The sequence below is a fragment of the Lagenorhynchus albirostris genome, chromosome 14 (genome assembly GCF_949774975.1).
Source record: "Lagenorhynchus albirostris chromosome 14, mLagAlb1.1, whole genome shotgun sequence".
NCBI classification, from domain to species: domain Eukaryota; kingdom Metazoa; phylum Chordata; class Mammalia; order Artiodactyla; family Delphinidae; genus Lagenorhynchus; species Lagenorhynchus albirostris.
In genome coordinates this window covers 88,336,982-88,357,681 of record NC_083108.1, presented here as the reverse complement: position 1 = coordinate 88,357,681, position 20,700 = coordinate 88,336,982, and the positions used below count along the sequence as shown (strand labels likewise).

At 37.8% G+C, this 20,700-nt stretch overlaps 1 protein-coding gene across 3 annotated transcripts; it reads left to right on the top strand.

Moving 5' to 3' along the window:
- Window positions 1-8,907: 8,907 nt before the first annotated feature.
- ZNF891 (zinc finger protein 891) lies at window positions 8,908-19,672 on the top strand. Of its 3 annotated transcripts, XR_009534921.1 has the most exons (4): window positions 8,908-10,584; window positions 14,950-15,016; window positions 16,036-16,101; window positions 17,629-19,672. XR_009534921.1 is itself a non-coding variant. In XM_060122017.1 (2 exons), the coding sequence occupies exon 1, from the start codon at window positions 8,908-8,910 to the stop codon at window positions 10,543-10,545; it is 1,638 nt and encodes a 545-aa protein (XP_059978000.1). In that variant the 3' UTR covers window positions 10,546-10,584; window positions 14,950-15,551. The 3 variants fall into 3 exon arrangements, 1 of the variants encoding a protein (XP_059978000.1); XR_009534922.1 differs by lacking the exon at window positions 16,036-16,101; XM_060122017.1 differs by lacking the exons at window positions 16,036-16,101; window positions 17,629-19,672 and having other exon boundaries at window positions 14,950-15,551.
- Window positions 19,673-20,700: the final 1,028 nt, after the last annotated feature.

Genomic DNA, 20,700 nt, shown 5'->3' with positions numbered 1-20,700 from the left:
ATTTATTTGTTTTTGGCTGCATTGGGTCTTCGTTGCTGTGCACAAGCTTTTCTCTAGTCGCGGCAAGTGGGGGCTACTCTTCGTTGAGGTGCACGGGCTTCTCACTGCGGTGGCTTCTCTTGTTGCAGAGCATGGGCTCTAGGCACACAGGCTTCAGTAGTTGTCGCACACGGGCTCAGTAGTTGTGGCTTCCGGGTTCTAGAGCACAAGCTCAGTAGTTGTGGCACATGGGCTTAGTTGCTCCATGGCATGTGGGATCTTCCTGGACCAGGGTTCAAACCCATGTCTCCTGCACTGTCAGGCAGATTCTTAACCACTGCGCCACCAGGGATGGCTTAGCCCTTTAAACATATATATTTTAACTCGGGTAAATAGGGTGGACTTGTATGGGTCCCTTTGGCCCATCCAACCTTAGGTAGTATTGTACCAAAACCTTTTGTTTTAATCCTATTAACATCTGTTTTATTTATCCCATTTCTTAATAACCATCTAGAGATTTCTTTATCTTTTGGGGATGAGTCACTTTAAAATTTCCACCTGGTTGGGAAAAAATCTCTAGACTTTCCCTTCAGTTTTTTTTTTAATTTCCCTGCTAATCAACCTAATTAACATTAATTATTCTAATGTTTTTATTAGCATCTGTAAGACCCATTGAGGGGAAGCATAGACCACAAATAAGACTTCCCAAGCCAGTTTTTTGTTTGTTTTAAATTAAAGGAGTTCTTAGATTAACCATTATATATATATTTTTTCCACTGTTTAATGTGTTTTCCCCCCCATAGGTACCAACAAAACAGCTGTTTATAATGAATGCTCTCTAAAAATTTACCAATTTAGAAGTTTCTCCCATTTGAAGGATCCATCATCTGGCCATTAATGAGATATATCATACTAGTGACTCAAACCAATAAGATGCAAGAGGCTTCCCCACAAGACAGTGCAAAGGATGCCACCTAAACAAGACCCAGAAAGTTTACTCCCAAAAATAGTTTAAGAAAGTAAAGGCCTTCGTTGTACAGGCTGACACAATGAAGGTTAAGGTGGCAAAAAGCCCCTGCGAATTGGTATAGTCAGACAAATGACTGCTCAGAATCCCAGTCTATTCGATTGCATCCAAATGTACACAATATGTGTACCTTTTGGATGGCAGAGACCAAGTTCTCAAACCACACACACACACACGCACGCACGCACGCACGCACGCACGCACGCACAAAATACCCAAGGAGATCAGGTAGAACATTTACATTTCAAAGGCACAGGAAGAGAAATGCAAGTTCCCCCAGAAGGGCTTTTGTTTCTTTAAGATCAGAATTCTGAAAAGATGTTTTATCAAGCTAGTTTTCTCTAACTTAACTGTGTATGCAGTAAAAGAGCCCCATCTTAGTCATTTTCAGGGTGAGATTTCCTTTAATTCCCAATTAAGTAGATCCTTGCAAGTATGAGCTCTATACGTACATGCCTCTGGCCTGGGGTGTTCGTCGGAGGTTGGCTTTCTGATGCCCCTAGTTTATCTGAGAGAATCTATTTCTGATTTTAAAGTTGAATTCGTTGGGGATAAAATTTACTAGTGAAATTGCATGGTGGCCCAGTGTGCTGCTTGTGAGCTTGACTTCTCTAGGTTTTTACCCTAGAGTCTTTTCAGCTCGTCTTATGTATCTAGGTTCTCCCTCTGGTAGTATAAGACCATCGTGGGTGCATGGATCACAGAGTGGCCAGTTCTTATTTGTGTCCCAAGCAGAGCAAGTTTTTTTAAGTTAAATTGAGTGGGATTCCTTATAGGGATGGCTGCATGTTATGAGGACTTGCCTTTACCACTCCTGCAAGTTTCTGAGAAACTTGAGAAAAAAGCCGTTGCTGGCCATGAGATTCCCTTCTTCAGTGCTGAAAGCTCTCATGTAATATTTTCACTTTTATCCCGACAAATTCTTGTTAAGATAGCCATTTGAGGAAGAATGCCAGGTCAGCCTCCTACCTAACCACTCAGCCCAGACCGCTCAGTGTCTTTCAACTGTTGTGAGGGGGTTCTTTTTCCCAGAATCTGTCACCTGGGGAGCCAAGCACCTGTTATACACCACCAAATAAAACACAGGATCATCCATCAATAGTTGGGAGATCCAAGATCCAGGAGAGACTCACCCAAATTCATCTGAACTGTCTGAGGAGGCAGACGGATGCAGGAGGCCTCTACCAAGGCTCTGGTTCATTGTAGATTTCATGCGAAGGAGCGAAGTCAGCTCTGGGTCCCTTCGTTGTTTGCCAAAACTGTCGACTGAAAAAAAATACACAACCTGAAAGTTGAGAATTGTGTTTTATTCAGTGGACTTTCTGAATAGCTCTGAGGGACGGCTCTGAAACCATAATGGGGGAGCCAGGATATACAGGAGTTTTTGCAGCAAAGACCTGGTGGTCAGAACATCAAGAGATGACTGTTCATTAAAGAGAACCAGGCATCTCAGATTAATGAGTTTAGCACTTTTCTATGTGTGGGAAAATGCAAGAGTCTGGGCTCATTGAAATCATTCCTTTGATACACATCTTAACTATCTAGGGCCATATTCTGCTTTTCTGCATCCTGAATCCCTTCAGGGTGCACAGTCCGGAGTGGCTGCAGTGGCTGGTGGCTTGAAGGCCACAACATCCTTTACTGATATGGCAGGCGACATTCTTGGTCTGCACCCCTTAATCTGTTAATGGATTGCATCACAGTAATGAGATATCATTTCTCTAAGGCTAACCTTAATACATCATTCCCAGATCTGTTTCAAAATAGAGTGATGGATACAAGAGTGTTCATTATACCATGACATTATAATAACAGTAATAGTTTTTCTGCTTTTTAACCATCCTGCGTTCCTGGTTAAACCTTGCTTGAATATGACATTGTATTATTACTTTAATACGCTGCCATACTCAATTTACTAATATTTTACTTAGGACTTTTTCAGTGTTCAGACTTAAGATTGCATCTTAATCTTTCTTTGTACTATCCTTGCAAGATTTTACAAGTCTCATGAGTAATTCGAGAAGCATAACTGTTTTTCTTCTACCTGGTAAAATAATTTTTCCCTTGAAAGTTTTGGGCTCAAAATCTTTTGGGGTGGATATTTGACTTCTGATTCCATTTTAAATGGTAGTGATTAATTTCAGTTTGTAGTTCTTAATTGAGTCAATTTGGGGCACATTTTTTTCTAGAAAATTGTTCATCTCATCTAAGTTTTCAAGTTTGTTGACATAAAGTTGTTCATACTATTCTTTTTTGGTGATTTTTTTTTGGTGTTTTTTTTTTTTTTTTTTTTTGCTTTTTTTGGCCTCACTGTGCAGCATGTGGGAACTTAGTTCCCCGACCAGGGATTGAACCCATGCCCCCTGCAGTGGAAGCGCAGAATCATAACCACTGGACCACCAGGGAATTCCCTTCTGGTGATTCTTTAAATTGCTGTTTGTTAGTGATATTTTAAAATCACTGCTCTAATTGTAGATATTCTTTTCTTTTTTGAGTTTAATATTTATTAGGGCCATCTTTTTTCTTGATTGGCTCTGCAAGATATACATCTACATTAATCTTTTCAAAGAAGCAGATTTGGGTTGTTTTGGTAATCTGTGCTGTGTTTTGGTTTTGTCTTATGTTCCTTGTTTTTGGTTTTCAATTAGAGTAATATTTGCTCTCTTTTTTTTTTTTTTTGCGGTACGCGGGCCTCTCACTGTTGTGGCCTATCCCGTTGCGGAGCACAGGCTCCAGACGCGCAGGCTCAGCGGCCATGGCTCACAGGCCCAGCCGCTCTGCCGCATGTGGGATCTTCCCGGTCCGGGGCACGAACCCGTGTCCCCTGCATCGGCAGGCGAACTCTCAGCCACTGCGCCACCAGGGAAGCCCTGCTCTCTATTTTTAAATTTTCCTTTCCTTTTTGCTGTTTTTCTACTTGATTTGATTGCTTTATTTACTTTCTCTGTAACTTATTTACTTTTGGAAAAATGTGTACATACATTTTTAAAAAGTCTTAGATATTAAAAGCCTCATAATAAAAACAGGAGTGTTTCTTCTCCGTAGTGTTGACCTGAAATAAATAGACTGCCATGTATTTCTCCAGCAAAAATGGCTTTTTGGGGATCAGCAGAGAATTGCAATTCAAGGTCAGCTACCATGGAAATCCCCCACAGCAAGGGAAGAATAGCGCTTTTATAGAGAGGAAAAAGGAAGTTGGGAGGGTGATAGTAAATAATCAGTCTGTGGCTTTTCATTGGCTGAGTCCTCGCCAGGAAAGAAGAGGAGTCTGTCTTCTTCCTGTTGGGCTCTTCTATGATCACAGGACGTGAGAGCTCCCCATTCTGGTCTCCCAACTCTATTTAATTCATGTTTCTGTTTATTAATTTCATGGTGGCAACCAGTTTAAAATTTTTAAGCAGTTAATCAATTTGAGACGTTTTTTAGTTTCTTAGGTGTTAAATAAGAATCTTGACTATTATACCTGCCTGCCTTCCTACATCCTTAAATCAATGTGATTATGTTGCAAGTATTGTAATGTAGTTCCTCTCAAAAATTTTGGCTAAATTCATGTTCAGTGTTTCCATTGTGATGACTATATAAGTATTCTCTATTGCTGAGCCGTAATAAGTTCCTTTCTTGTATACATTTTACTCTTCCTGTTTTGAATAATTGCCTTTTTATTTATTTGCTTTGTTTTCCCTAAACCTATGTAAAATGTCTCTCAATTCCATTTTCCTCAAGATCAAACCTGTCACACAATCTAATCATTTTCCTCTTTTCCTGAACACACATCCCCAGGAGCCCTCCATCATGCTGCAGTGTAGACTGATCAGTTATTCTCTAGGCTGCAGCACACTGGCATGCTGGGACTTCCCTTTCTCCTCACCAATTCCCTCATCTCATCTCTGTGTTGGACCTCCTGTTTCCTGGAAACTTCTATTTGCCCTTTTTAATGGATGATAACCTTATTATCTTTCCGAAAAGGGGTGTATATTAAGGTTGTGTATGACTAGAAATTATTTTACTTTGTCCTCATATTTGCATGGTACTGTGGACTAGTATAATTTCCTGGATAGGAAATTATTTTCCCTCAGAACTTTGAAAGCTGGCAGAGCTAGGTAGAAAATGGAGCAGTGTTACTGTTGAGAAATCCTATTCCATTGTTCTTTTGTATGTAACCTGTTTATCATCATTGAAACCTTTACATTCATCAGTTTATCTTTGGTATTCAAATTTTTCATGATGTTATGTTTATTCCCAGTCTTTTTAAGAAATTACCCATTTGATGGATCAGTACCTGGATAGTGTTATTTTTAAGAATTTTCTCTGTGTTTGATTCTGTCTTCTTCCCATTTTCTCTTTTCTTTCTTGAGCTCTGAATAATCTGGTGTTGAAACTTTGAAATTGTTCATATAGTTTTCTTATCCTTTCTGTCTCATTGCTTATCTTTTTTGGGGGAGGGAAGGTCAGCTTTCTGGAAAAGTTCTTTATCCTTAAACCTTCAACATTTTTTGGGTTTTGTTATTAAAATTTTAAATTTCTGGGACTTCCTGGTGGCATAGTAGTTAAGAATCCTCCTGCCAATGCAGGGGGCATGGGTTCGATCCCTAGTCCGGGAAAATCCCACGTACCGTGGAGCAACTAAGCCCGTGTGTCACAACGACTGGAGCCCACGCACCTAGAGCCCGTGCTCCACAACAAGAAAAGCCACCGTAATAGAAGCCCGCGCACTGCAATGAAGAGTAGCCCCCGCTCACCGCAACTAGAGAAAGCCTGCACGCAGCAACGGAGACCCAACACAGCCAAAAAAAATAAATAAATAATTTTAAAAATTTTCTAAAATTTCCTAAGAACTCTCATTTTGTGATTTAAAAAACTGTAACATCCTAAAACATCATGTTTTACAAATGAAATACCTCTCTGGTGATTTTAAAATTTATATTATGAAAGTTTCAAAACATAGAAAATCAGAATAGTATAATGACCTCATTTGTACCTGTCACTGTATGTTGAAGTAAATCTAGGACATGATTCATTATTTGTAAATATTTCAGAATTTATTTCTGAATGATAAGTACTCCTTTAAAAGTCATAGCCAGGATATCATTATCACACCTACAAAATTAGGATTAATTCCTTAATATCAAATATATAGATAGTGTTCAAATTTTTCTATTATTTCAACAAAGCTATTTTTTTAAAACAATTTCTTTACATCATGGTCCAAATAAGGCTTATGCAAGTTTAGGCCTCTTTTAATTTAAGGTGTGCCTTAGATTATGTCTCAGTGTTTCAGTTTGCATTTCTCTTATTATGACCATCTTTTGAGGATGCTATTGTTACTTTGAAATATGTCAGTGTCTTTTTATTGCTCTCTTTAGCACACTATTGAATTCTGGGTTTATATTGTTTTCCTTTAGTACTTCGAATATATTACTGTGTGGTCTTCTGGCCTGTATCGTTGTAGCTTAGAAGTCTGTAGTCAGTATAATTGGTATTCCTTTGTAGGTAATTTGCCTTTTCTTTCCAGTAACTTTAAATATTTACTCATTATCCCTGGTATTCTGCAGCTTTTGCTCGTGTATCTGGTGGATTTAAAACATTTATTCAGTGTGACATGTGGTGTATACACTTGCAGATCAAGGACTTCTATCTTTCAGCTTTGGATAAAAACAACCATTTTCTCTAATTTTTTTTTTTTTTTTGTATTCTCTCTATCTTCCTCTTCTAGAATTCCTATCAGGTACATATTTATGTCTTTCATCCACCTGGGAATGTGAGTGTGTGAAGTAGGATTTATGCTTTTCCCTGACAGCCATTTGTCCTGATGCCATTTAATGACTAGTTTATCCTTTCCCCCACTGATTAATAGTGCTGCCTTTATCATGCACTAAATGTCTAGCTACACATGAATCTGTTTCTGAAGTTATTCTGGTTTTTTTGTTTGTTTGCACTGGGTCTTAGTTGTGGCTTGCTGACTCCTTTGTTGTGGCATGCGGGCTCTTTAGTTGTGGCATGTGAACTCTTAGTTGCAGCATGCATGTGGGATCTGGCTCCCTGACCAGGGATCAAATCAAGGCCTCCTGCACTGGGAGTGTGGAGTCTTAACCACTGTGCCACCAAGGAAGTACATGAAGTTATTCTGTTTTATTTTCTCTTTTTGCCCTATTATCATTCTGTTTAAATTAATAGAGATTTATAATGTATTTTGAAGTAATATAGTAGAACAAAGCATTACTTTAATAACTGCCTTGTTATTCATGTCTTAATTTTTCTATAAAACTTATAAAACAAATTGTCATGTTTCAAGAAGTTCCTATTGAACATGAAGGAATGAATTTAATGAAAATCCCAATGCAATTCTAGTTTGAGAAAAATTGAAATCTTTTAATACTGAATGGTATTAAAATGGTGAATCTCTCCATTTATTCAGATATTTTTTCCTGTTGTTTGGTAAAGTTGTTCAGTTTTTTATTAGTTCTGTAACTAAGAAAGAAATAAAACTATGGGGAATGAAGAAATGAACCCAGAGTACAATTCTCAGCTTAATAATTTTAACCAGAAGGCAAACTAATGTTCTTTTTTGAAGATGAAGCCTAACTTTCTGATTTTGTGGGGTTTTGTTTTCTATAAGTAGAGTATAGATGTGAAAAAAATACTTCTTCCACAAAACCTTAATTGCCATAGATTCATTCAGTTTATTCAACAAACATTTTTTGGGTGTCTGCCATGTGCTGGGGAGTGTTCTAGGTATTCAGAATACATGCAGTGGACAAATCAGACAAATATTTCCATCTGATTTACACTAAAGTGGCAGGCTTATATACATTTCTGGATTAGGGGCATAAAATCTACCTGTTGAAGATCTTTGTCTAAATAATAATGCCATTTCTCTAATTTTGTCCATTAAACCTGAACTCTACTGAAGTATAATACTGAGATAGAAGTCTTATATTTGAAGGTATCAACTAATCTTAAAAAATTGAGATCTGTAAAAATATTAGTGTAATACATTATTGCGTGATTTGTTGTGGTCCTTAAAGTCTCCAAGCATACCTGTTTTCTTTCACACTGTGTCAATTGTTTTGATATTTATATTAAGGCCATTATGAAAATTATTCAGGAAAGTATTATACCATCTAAAATTGTAAAGGCCTCAGTCTCAAAGCTTAGAACATAGCTCATGCCTCTTTGTTGATCCCATTCAAGTTTTAGATAGAATGAATCATCATAAGGAAATACAGACTTTGAGGATAGAGTTTAAATTGCAGGTAATCAAATGAACGTTTGTTTCAAAGTCACATATTTACTTTTAACAACTCCAATAAAATTTCTAAGTAGGGTAGCAGCCAAATCATCAGTCCTATTAATTATATGTGAGGTTATTTGGGTAAATACCAAGTTACATATACAACAAATAAATTTACCTAAAACACTTGTAATTAGAAAAAAATTCTTTATTCTAAAAACTAAACTAAAAAGTAGCAAAGTATGCATGAAATTCAAACAACTATGTCTTTTTAAACTGGTTCTTTGACTTTAGTATTTTAAAATATTGCATGCTTTTTCTACCCAGAGCTGAGTAGTAGTCTACAGGAGAAGCCAGTATGAATAACCGAGATAACAGTAGAGGGCCAAGGATGACTATATTGCATGTCCGTTCAAATCCCAATAAATATTTTAAGCAGGTGAGACCTTGCTGGAAGGTAAAAGAGAGGGTCTACAATTTTTTTTTAACCTTGCCTCCAATGGGGCCCTATTTTCACCTTTCTTCTTTTACCTGAACCTGCCTCTTTGGCTACAGGAAGGACACCCAGTGAAATGCATCCCTGACTTGATTGGATCAGAAAAACAAGAAAAGAAGTATCCAGCTCTCTCAGCCCTATTGTGCAGGCAGATGTCACATTCAGGCTCTCAAGATGGCAGCCATTGACCTATGCCCGATATGGGCTCTACCTACACAGGACTCTGCCTGTTTCTATGTGAGAAGTACTGAGGGGGAAAGGATAGTGCCTGGATTCCCAGCAACCTGGTTACAGGGACCAGTGTCCTTTGAGGATGTGACTGTGGAGTTCACCCAGGAGGAGTGGGTGATGCTGGACTCTGCTCAGAGAAGTATGTACAGAGATGTAATGTTGGAAAACTATATGAATCTCACCTTAGTGGAATATCAGTTATGCAAGCCTGTGATCTCCCTGTCGGGTCAAGAAGACATAAGAACTGTGAAAAGGAGAATTCCCCAAGGCACCTGTCTAGACTGGGAGATTCAACTGAAAACCAAAGAATCAACTTCTAACCAGAATATTTTTGGGGGAAAATCATCTAGTGGCAAGAAAATGATAAGATTCACAACGGATGATTGGTCTCCCACATTAAGAGCAGACTGGGAATGCCGTAAAATCAGAAAACAGCACAAGATCCCAGAGGGGATTTTGAGGCAAGTGACATTTACTCAAAAGAAGGCAGCATCTCAGGAGGGATTGTATGACTATCATGAATTAAAGAAGGACTCTAAACTCAGATCAAAACTTGTTTTTTCAAAGAGAGTTTCCATCAGTAAACATTGCCATAAGTGTTACTTAGATATTGAGTGTTGGAAGCATAATTCAATCCTAAACAGTTATGGAAAAAACTCTGTAAGTGAGAGGGTCTGTGAAAGTCATGACTATGACAGAGCTCTGTGGCATCTTGAAAGAACTCAAACAGCACAAAAAGAGTACACATGCTCCGAACATGGCATACACTTTAAACATAATAACATGCTTCCTATATGCAACAATTGTCATATCGGGAAGAATTCCTATGAGTGTAATAAAAACAAAACCTTTTGTCATCATTCATCCCATAAGCAACAGGAGCAAACACCTACTGAAGAGAATCATGAACATAATCAGCATGGGAAAGCTTTCAAAAGGATTTCTAATCTTATTTTGCACAAGAGAAGTCACATGGGTGAGAAACAATATGAATGTAAAGAATGTAGGAAAGTCTTCAATGATTCCTCAACCCTAAGAAGACATAAAAGAACTCACACTGGTGAGAAACCCTATGAATGTAATCAATGTGGAAAAGCTTTCAGTCAAAAAACATCTCTTAAGGTTCATGTGAGAACTCACACTGGAGAGAAACCTTATGAGTGTAATCATTGTGGAAAATCCTTTGGCACAAGTTCTTACCTTATAGTGCACAAGAGAATACACAGTGGGGAGAAACTCTATGAATGCAATGACTGTGGAAAAGCCTTCAACACAAGCTCTCACCTTAAAGTTCACAAGAAAACACACACTGGAGAGAACCTTTATGAATGCACTGACTGTGGGAAGGTTTTTAGTGGTCTCTCATCTCTTAGAATGCATGTGAGAACTCATACTGGGGAGAAACCCTATGAATGTAAGGAATGCAGGAAAGCCTTCAGTGTTTCCTCTTCCCTTAGGAGACATGTGAGAACTCACACTGGAGAGAAACCCTATGGCTGTATTCAATGTGGAAAAACCTTCAGTCAGAATTCTTCACTTACTATACACAAGAGAATTCATACTGGGAGAGAAACCTTGTAACCATTAAGAACATGGAGTTGCATTTTTCAGTGTCTTAAGGTGGATTCCAAGCTCATTATTTCAGTCTTTGTTCTCTAAAATAAGCATTTAAGGCTATAAATAGTCCTATAAACGCCCCTTTAGTTATATAACACATTTGGTGTATGATAATTTATTTTGTTTTAACTCTGTTGTCTAATATTTATTATGACTTTATGACTTTCAGATCCATAGCTGTTTAGAGTTATTTTAAATATGTTTTCAGTTACCTTATGGATTTCTAAGTTAATTGCATTATCTTCAAGGTATCTGGACAATATGATACTACTTTATTGTTATTTTCTTGAGAGTTGCTTTCTGGTCTGGTGTGACAGGTATTGTTAGTAGCCAATCAAGCATCCAGTTCATCCCTCCCCGTAGGGAGTGGATAGTATCACTGGGGACAGACCTATCTAGTGTTTTCTCTTTGCCTTTTGCACTTTGTCTTTCAGCCTTCCCCAGTCTTCTCCCTTTGGATTTTGCATTCATGGAGCTGAATGAGCCATCTTGTGACCATGAGGATGACAAGGATGGTGTCAAAGAGATCCTGGTTTCCCAAAGATATCTTCAAATAACTGTACCAGCACTGCGCTGCTTATATCTGTGCATCTTTTTATGTGAGAAAAATAAGCTTATTGATTTTTTAAAAACAGTATGTAAATACAGTCAATACAGTAACCTCGTTTTAAAAAAGAAAAAGATCACAAGATATGTAGACTTAAATATTTTACATTGGGTGTACAAATTTGGATAAGAACATAGAAAAGAGAGGAATGGAAGAGGAATATTGATAGAACTTTTGTGCTTAGACTAGAGAGGATGGAGCTGAGGTCATTGAAAGCAGGTGTCAGAGAAGCAGGAGGAAAATCCCAACATTTCAGCATGAGAAAACCAAAGAGTCTTCAAGTAGAGGGGAATTACCAATTTTAAATGCTGAATGAAGCCCTTGAGATTTTGCTACTTGGTTTTACAGATACTGATGAGATTAGCTCTAATTTATTAAGAAACAAAATATGGAAGGAAGAAACTATGATGGAAGAAAAAGGCAATAGTCACAGTTTTAGTCCTGTTTATATAGAGTTGTGAGATATCTAAATGAACGGGCTGATGTGTAGTTCTGAACCTGAAGAGGTGTCTAGGACAGAGATATAATTTTAGCAACATCAGGAGATAGACTGTACTGGGTTGTGTGGAGGTGAGTAAGATTGTATAGGGAAAATGGATGGTGTGAAAAGAGAATGTCTACCACTGACCATGGAGACCTCCTATATTTAAAGTAAGTAAAAATGGAGTTTTACTAAACCAAGACAAACTAGTGTTTGAAGAAGGAAGGTAAAACCGGTTGTTTTAAATGCTATGAGGTCAAATTAGATGAGGTCTTCAAAAGCAGACGTATGGCAACGTGAAGGTTATTGCTGAACTTAGGTGGAGATAATGGTATGTTGAGGATTGGTGGTAGGTTAGGATGAGTTTCATAATAAAGGACAAGGAAGTAAAGAGTAAATATAGACAAGCTTGAATAGTAGGAGAAAGATGGGGAAGTAGCTGGAGAGAGATTTGGTCAAGGGAAAATATGTTTTAAATAATGAAAAACTAGAAAATGTTTAAATCCTAATGTGATGTATCCAGTATGGAGAGATTAAATGTGCAGGCATAAGAAGAGGGACAGTCAGTACCATAAAGTTCCTGAGAAGGGGATGGAGGTATCTGGAGCACAAATAGAAGGACTGATGTTTGCTGCAAGAAGGAATACTTCCACCATTCTCTCAGAAGGAAAGGAGGACTGTGTGGGTTGGTTTTAATTACCTCTTTATTTACTTATATCTAAGTTACTTGAGCTAAGAGTATCTGAGCTATACAATACTGCTTGTTTGGTTTCTCTTTTTTTTTAATATAAATTTTTTTAACATCTTTATTGGAGTATAATTGCTTTACAATGGTATGTTAGCTTCAGCTTCACAACAAAATGAATATAAATTATTTATTTATTTATTTTTGGCTGCGTTGGGTCTTTTGTTGCTGCGCGCGGGCTTTCTCTAGTTGCGGCAAGCAGGGGCCACTCTTCGTTGCAGTGTGTGGTCTTCTCATTGCAGTGGCTTCTCTTGTTGCGGAGCACAGGCTCTAGGTGTGCAGGCTTCAGTAGTTGTTGCTCACAGGCTCTAGAGTGCAGGCTCAGTAGTTGTGATGCACGGGCTTAGCTGCTCCACGGCATGTGGGATCTTCCTGGACCAGGGTTCGAACCCATGTCCCCTACATTGGCAGGCGGATTCTTAACCGCTGCGCCACTAGGGAAGTCCCTGTTTGGTTTCTTAAGAGCAACTTTCTGGCCCAGTGTGGCAGATACTGCTAGTTGCTAACCTAATACATGTTTCCTACTTCTCCTTTACTAATAGTACCTCAGTTTTGCTTAGAGTAGCAGTGTGTCCAGTTACAAAACTCTTTATCCCAGGCAGCCTCCATGGCCAAGATTAGTCATCCCCCCTGTTCTTGGCCAAAAGAATATAGACATGAGACTGTAGGTTTCATGCTAAGATTATCTGCCAAGAGTAAGATGGATAAAAGACTGGTCAGAGGTTTTACTGGGGAAGACTCTATGCATGTGAAAGTCCCCCCAGGTTACCGGTAGGGCCTCCTGTGAAGACAGCAAAGCAAATAGCAAAGTCTAAGTGAATAAGAAGGAGAGTCCAGTTGAATATAAGATAGCAACGAAGAAGAGAGTTGGAAAGTCGAAACTAGCTGGTATGAGCCTCAAAGAAAGTCTGTTTCTTTTTACAAGGGGCTGCAATTGGTTAGAAATAATATTGGTGAGCAAGGGGGACATTGATCCTACACGCCAACCTATAGATATGGAGTGCATGCGAATAGACAGCCCTTCTTTGATGTGACTGTTGTCGAGTAGGTTTTTTCCCAGGGGTAGCCAAGTTTAAGTTAGTGCAAAGAAATGATGGGAATTTTTAGGGAAGTTGTTGAAGACATAAAGGAGTTTGTCACTCAGGGAAATCTCAGAGGGCACCATGGAAACAGTTTCCACAAGGGTAGGAATTTGGGGTTTGTGGCTGGGATATGAGGAATACAGAACATTTTTATGATGGCAGTACTGACAGAGAATGTAAGATCAGAGCTGAGGGTGGGCTGACACTAGGCTGTGACCAGTGAAAACAAAATTTAGAGGGAGCCTAGATTAAATCCCAGCAGGTTCTAAGATGATAGATTCCTAGTCTAGTAAGATTCACACGTAGCTTGGAAAGGAGCACCTGCAGTCATGCTATGGCACCAAATATTCCCATTGTTCATTAGGTGTTTGCGGCCCTCCAGGGTACAGCAGTAGCAGGCAGCAGTTAGAGAAGAATCCCAAATGCATGTGGCGTTTGTGCGAGGAGATCATCTTGAGTGGCATTCAGGAAGGGGGCGTGCTCTGCTTGGTTGGGCGCTGGCATTTATGCACTAGTTTTGGCTCACCAGTGACTTGGCACACCAGCAGCTGTGGGCTCAAGCAGTCTCACCCGGTGTCTCACCTGGATTTTACTGCAGCAGCCTTGTGATGGGTTTCTCTGACTCAGACCTTACTTTCTTCCAGTATGTTTCCTGTGCAGCTAGCCCAGTATCCTTCTATTACTTTTTATTACTCTTGGTGTTTTTTTATTATAAAAGTAATACATGCATATGAGAAAAAATGTAAACAACATCAGCCCTACACAAGAGAAAGTCATCCTCCTGCCTTAGAAATTTAATATTGTGGATGAGTGCACTTTATGTACATTCCATGTACATACAAATATAGATTTCTTTGTACAGAAATTGAGTCATAACTTTCATTCCATCTTTTTTTTTTTTTTTTTTTTTTTTTTTTTTGCGGTACACAGGCCTCTTATTGTTGTGTCCTCTCCCGTTGCGGAGCACAGGCTCCACACGCGCAGGCTCAGCGGCCATGGCCCACGGGCCCAGCCGCTCCACGGCACGTGGGATCTTCCCGGACCGGGGCACGAACCCGTGTCCCCTGCATCGGCAGGCGGACTCTCCACCACTGCGCCACCAGGGAAGCCCTCCATCTGTTTTTAATCATATCTTTCTATGTCAGTATATGTCGTTCTGTTTCATTCTTTCATTGAAATAGTTTAGTATTTGATTATGTGGATGGACTATAATGTACATTTAATCCATTTTCCCCTCCAGATGTTTCATAATAACAACGAACACTGCATGAGCAATATTGTTAATATATTTTGCTTTCCTTTCATCTGTTCTCCATACTGCTCCCAGGGTGATTCGTCTCAAGTACTAATCAGGTTATTACATCTCACTTCTAAATCCTCAAGCGGACTTCCCTCCTTTTACCTTAAATGTTCTACAAGACCCTTCATGCTAAACTCTTACCTGTCTTTTCAGGCCACAGCCCTTGCTGCTCCATCTCTTCACTCTCTCTGGACCTTAACCTGGCCTGTTCATCCTTTAGGTATTGTATCCTACATCTGCTTTAACATGCTTTTCACACCTTCACAGTATTGGCTGGTTAATTATGTGTCTTGCCCTCTAAACTTTAAGCTTTGGTAAGGTAGGAACTCTAAATTGTTCATTATCTTATTCCTAGTACTTGTCCCATAATAGGTACTTATTTAAACATGTATGGTTTTTCCCAAACTTTTGTGCCTTTTATTTGTTTACTTAGTATTTCAGTGGAGGCTGAACTTAAAATAAGAATTGGGTTTCAAGTGATTGTATAAGGCAAAAATTGCATAAAATCAAAAAATTTTTCCAAGCGCTGGAGTCACACTCAGTATAGCAAGATATTCTAACAATTGACAGGCATGCAGAAACTAAGACTGTTAAGAGAAGTGAGGTTTAATTATTCATATACCCTGCCCTGCCTCTACCACCCTCAAGTTCATATACCTTGTTTGGCCACTGTTCATATGCTGCTACAGTGTGTATTACATTAAAAGGAGTGAAATGACCCAGTACTGGTGAGGGTGCCATGTTCTTTAGGCTACTGATGGAAACATAAATTCACACAATCTTTCTGGGGGACAGGTAAGCAGTATGTGTCCAAAGCGAGAATATTCTAAACCTTTAACCTAGCAATTTTTTTCTTAGCTTTTATAAAAGAACCCTTCATTCAAACATGTATAAGTAACAATAGTCATCTGAGTTTCATACTCTAGTGAAGAACTAAAATTCCTAAATTCCCAATAATAGCTAATTGGTTTTTAAAAATTATGTATGACCATAAAACGGAATGTAATGTGGTCATTAAAATGTTATTATGTATTTATTGACAAATGGGGATGTATCTAATATACAGTAAGTCCCCTACATACGAACCTTCAAAGATACGAACCTATGTTCGCATATCCAATCACGTTAGTTCATGTATCTAGTGTACATTGTCACGTGCATGCATCCTCTACAAGTGGTTGTGCTTTTGTGTACTTTACAGTACTGTATAGAATACAGTAACAGTGTCTTTACTTCAAGCCCAGGATGTCCGGAAGCAAGCATAAAAGCAGCAGTGATGTAGCTTGTACTACTGTATTTTTCAAGGTACTGTACTATAATATTAAAAACTTCTACTTTTTGTGTTTGTTTTTTACGTATTTGTGTGAAAAGTATTACAGTACAGTACTATATGGACAATTTTGTTAGTTGGGTACCTAGGCTAACTTTGTTGGACTTCACGAACAAATTGGACTCAGAATGGAACTCATTTGTATGTAGGGGACTTACTGTACTGTGATTTTTTAAATACAATTATAAAATATCAGAGTATAACCATGTTTTTATTAAAATATATATTGTAAATATGTGTGTATATTGAAATATCCTGGAAGATTATATACCAAAACGTTATCAGTGGTCATTTCTGAGTCGTAATTTTTTTACTTGTTGCTAAATTTTCTAGTTTACATAGTAAATAGAGCTAAGTTGTCTATTTTTTTAAATAGTAAACAATTCCATCGTGAACTACTTAAATAATTTTCAAAAGCATGATTTTAATATCTTCAAAGTTGTATATAGATTTGCTCAGGCTATTGTTAGATATATAAATTCTAGCCATTTTTAAAACTCAGATAATTTTTTTTTACACTTTTTAAGCCAACTTTTCTATCTACAGCTTTTTAAAGGCACTTTTTGAAAATGTTGCTAAAGGGCCTGGGCTCTTTTTAGACTTCATCTAAATTGACCTCTAGGCAAAATTCAAAATATGAGGGAAACAAATAAGGTGCTATGATTAGAGGAACATATGTTCGATAAGGCAGTCAGGGAGGGCCTCCATGAGAAGGTGACATACAAGCTGAAATCTGAAGGAAAGGAGTCATCCACAGAGGATTGGAGAGGTGGAGGGACACAGAGCTTTGTAAGTACAACAGCAAGAACAAAAGTCCTCATTGAGATCTTGACATGTTTGTTTAAAAAAAAAGTCCTAGGCCAGTGGCTGGAACGTGGGCAGGCAAGGTGGTAAAGAGAAGCATATATGAAACCAGGCTGGAGAGTAGGCCGGATTTAGAAAACACCTTACCAGCTCCAGCACGAGTTTATATTTTATTTGAAGAGCCATCAGAAGCTCTTTAAGAATCTTTCATAAGAGATTATTTTTTGAAAATTACACTGACTATTGTATAGAAAAATCTTGGGAGACCAGTTTAGGAGGCTACTGTAGCAGTTCATGTATGAAATTTGGATTACAGAAAACTGTCATTTCCTTAGCATACAGAGTTCTTTTAAGACAACAAATAAAATGAGATATTTACTTAACATGAACAGGAAATTCACAGATTAATATATGTCACGACATAAACTCACCTGTAATTTAAGGCATAGCAAACAGATAAAATTATATTTTTCACCCATCAGCAAAGTTTCACATTGAATCTGAAATTTCTATTTTCTGATCAATTTCCATTTTTCTACATAATATTGTTCTCTGTGATATTGAGAGTATTGGTGATGCAGAATTTCTTAAAACTTAAAAAAAATACTTTTCTTAAAATTCATTTCTTAAAAAATTTTTTAAAATATCAGATAACTAATTTGTTTACCCTTTTCTTTACTACCTTTTCTCTCTCCCAGGCTTTAAAGGCAGACTTTTTGAAAGTGTTACCTCTTTCTTCCAAGTCATTCACACCCAATCTGCAAGGTTTGCTGCCTCTCTGCTTTGAAATTTCTTCCATCTCTTCAGAAGGATTTAACAGTTTCCTGTCCTGAGACGCATTGTATAATATTCAATAGAAAATTCTTTGGGGTCATTTCTCAGTAACAAAACTTGACCCAGCCTGAACTCTATGTGGGTATCTTATTTTAAGTCCCCTGAAGCACCGGTTGTTGCTTTCTAAGAAAATATAGAATTCTGATTGTTCTTGCAACAACTAATATTTACATTACTAGTACTGAATGTACCTGTTGCTCCATCTCCTTATCCTTCTGCATTTATAGTAACTTCTTGTTTTAATGTTGAAGTGTAATAATCTTTTGGGAAACTTGTAAAAATTTTATTGAAGCATAATACATAGAGAAATGTGTACAGCTTAATGAATTTCCCCAAATAGAATACACCTATTTAGTCGGCCCCTAGATCGAGAAAACGAAATGAGTACTTTCACTGATGCTACTAGAATCTTACACTCAACTCCATTCATCCCCTCCTATCAAGTGTTACTGTCATGCTTCTTTAGTTTCATGTATATTTTAAACTCCAGCTGATATTATAATTGTTGTGTTGACAATATTCATTTGTATTTCTTGCAGAGTCATCTTTTTAACAGCCATTTAAAATGTGAAAACCTTTCTTAGCTTACAGGCCCCGATATAGCCCATGGGCCTTAGTTTCCCAATACTTGACTTATATTTACCCCTTGTGTTCTTTACTGCCTGCACTGCAAGGTTTCCATCTAGGACCAGTTCATACTGTCTGAAGAACTCATCTTTAATGTTTCTTTTAGCACAGGCATGCTACACAAGTTCCCTCCATTTTTGTTTATCTGAAACATCTTTATTTCTGCTTTATCTCTAAAGGACTTTTAGCTTGGTATAGACATCTAGATTGGTCGAATATTTTTTTTCCTTGTCAGCACTTTAAAGGTGTTGTTTCATTATCTTCTTCCATCGTTTCATTTAAGATGAAAACTTGCAGTCTTCCTGTTGCTGCTGTGAAAGTAGTCTCTCCCCTACTCTGTACCAGCTTCTGATAACCAGGCTTTATCTTTTGTTACAATGTGCATAGTTGTGGTGATGTCCCACTTTAGCCTGCTTGGAACTTGCTGAGCTTCCTGAACCTGAGGGCTGATATCTTGCATCTCTTTGCAAGGTTCTTCACTAACTCCTCAAATATTTCTTCTGTCATCCTCTTCTTAAAAGACTAACTAAACACATTAGAACTTTTGAGTTTGTCCTAAATGTCTATGTCTTACACTCATCTTTTTTCCCTTCTCCCTTCTGTTTAGTATGGATAATTAGATAATCATGACAACAGAGTAATAAAAATATTATAACTGTTTCAGAGCTATCATGGTTTCCTTCCTATGTTTCACACAAAGTTTTCACAACTTGAATATGCAAACCTAAGACAATTGTGTGTCTGTAATACAAACTCCTTATAAGTTTGTTGTAAGTTTATATTATAAACTCCTAGATCAAAATGTTCAAATTGGATGTTTAGCCCTTCACACATATTGAGATGGTCACACTATGTATCACCATTATCTCTCTGTCAAACCAATTGGAACTGAAATAATGTATTATACAAGTAATTTAAAGTACATCATATGCTTTATTCTGTTTGCTTTTATACCTTAATGTGTCTGGCTGGCTATTGCTACTGAATTTCATCTTGAAAAACAGGAAGCTTTACTTTTGGTCTTCTGCTACCTCTGAAAAGTGCCACAGCTTATAAATGTTAAATACGGAAAGATATAACACAGACTTGTGTGCTGAAATTGACTGAAAGCAACTATGAACCTTGCCAGCACTGACTTGCTATGACAAAGAAAGCATACTGTATAAATGAAAATATCCACAAACTATTCACTTTGTTTTTTCAGTGGCAACAGTGTTTTGACATATCTTTTACTGTATAGCCTAGGAATTAACTGTATTTTGATTTAGTGTATTTAATACATTATCTGTATTTTAATTAAATTAAAAATAATAGCATAGTTATTTTGTGAAATATTTTACCACAAATGAACAAGAGGACTTTTTTGGTGAGTTACATAGTTCAGAATGATGTTGCATGAAGTAAATTTTAGGGGAAATTTCTTATTTTTGATAAAAATGATTCAAGCAACATATTTGGTGAGCTACCTGCAAAGGCACTCCCTTTCCTGAGTGCCCCTCACTCACCTGATCATAGGCCTCTTCCCACTTTTTTCTCCATCATACTTCACTCTCCCCTGCTCCATTAAGGAGGTCACATTTGCTTTCGAAATAAAAGTCCTGCTTACTAGGAGAAAATAGATTATTCAAAATATGGTTTTCCTAGACCCTAGGGAAGAGACGCTATTACACGAAGAACAAAAACAGAAGAATGCATGCCATTTCCCACTTGGGCCAATTTTAAAACATTCCCTCAAGAACATGGAGTACAAATTCAGCCAGGCAACTTACAGCCCACCCCCTGATACTTCCTATGGAGAAGGCAGATACCTAAATTCAGATTCTGAATTTGGGGGATTGGTAAACTCCTTAGGCCAGAGTCTCATAGTTCTCCATCATTACATTCCTATATAAAAAACTGGGGGCAGGGTCTAATCAGTCCCATTCCTCCTGGGAGAAGTCTATGGCCACACCTCTGAAAGTTACACACCTCTGAGATGACAAATACATTCTTGTTCACCAAAGACTGCCACAGGGTGTGAGGGAAATTATTAATACTGGCCACCACTATAGGAAAGAGGGGATTTATACAGTGGAGTTGTTCTGATAGTTTGAGGCTTTGAATGGCTCTAGAAAAGTAAATATTAGGCAACAGCTGTGTGTTTTGTTGTTACATTGAATGGAAAAGAAATATGCCAGCCTCTCACTTTGTAAAAGAACAATTATATATGCGTGAAAAAATATGCTTAAATAAGGCACTCATTCAAGTTCTAAATTACATATTTCATGTACTAAACGCAAGAGAAGTTCTTGAAAGGAGGCAATCAGATG

Excerpts from the sequence above, each read along its gene's own strand:
- ZNF891 (XM_060122017.1), top strand. The coding sequence starts at position 8,908 with ATGGCAGCCATTGACCTATGCCCGATATGGGCTCTACCTACACAGGAC.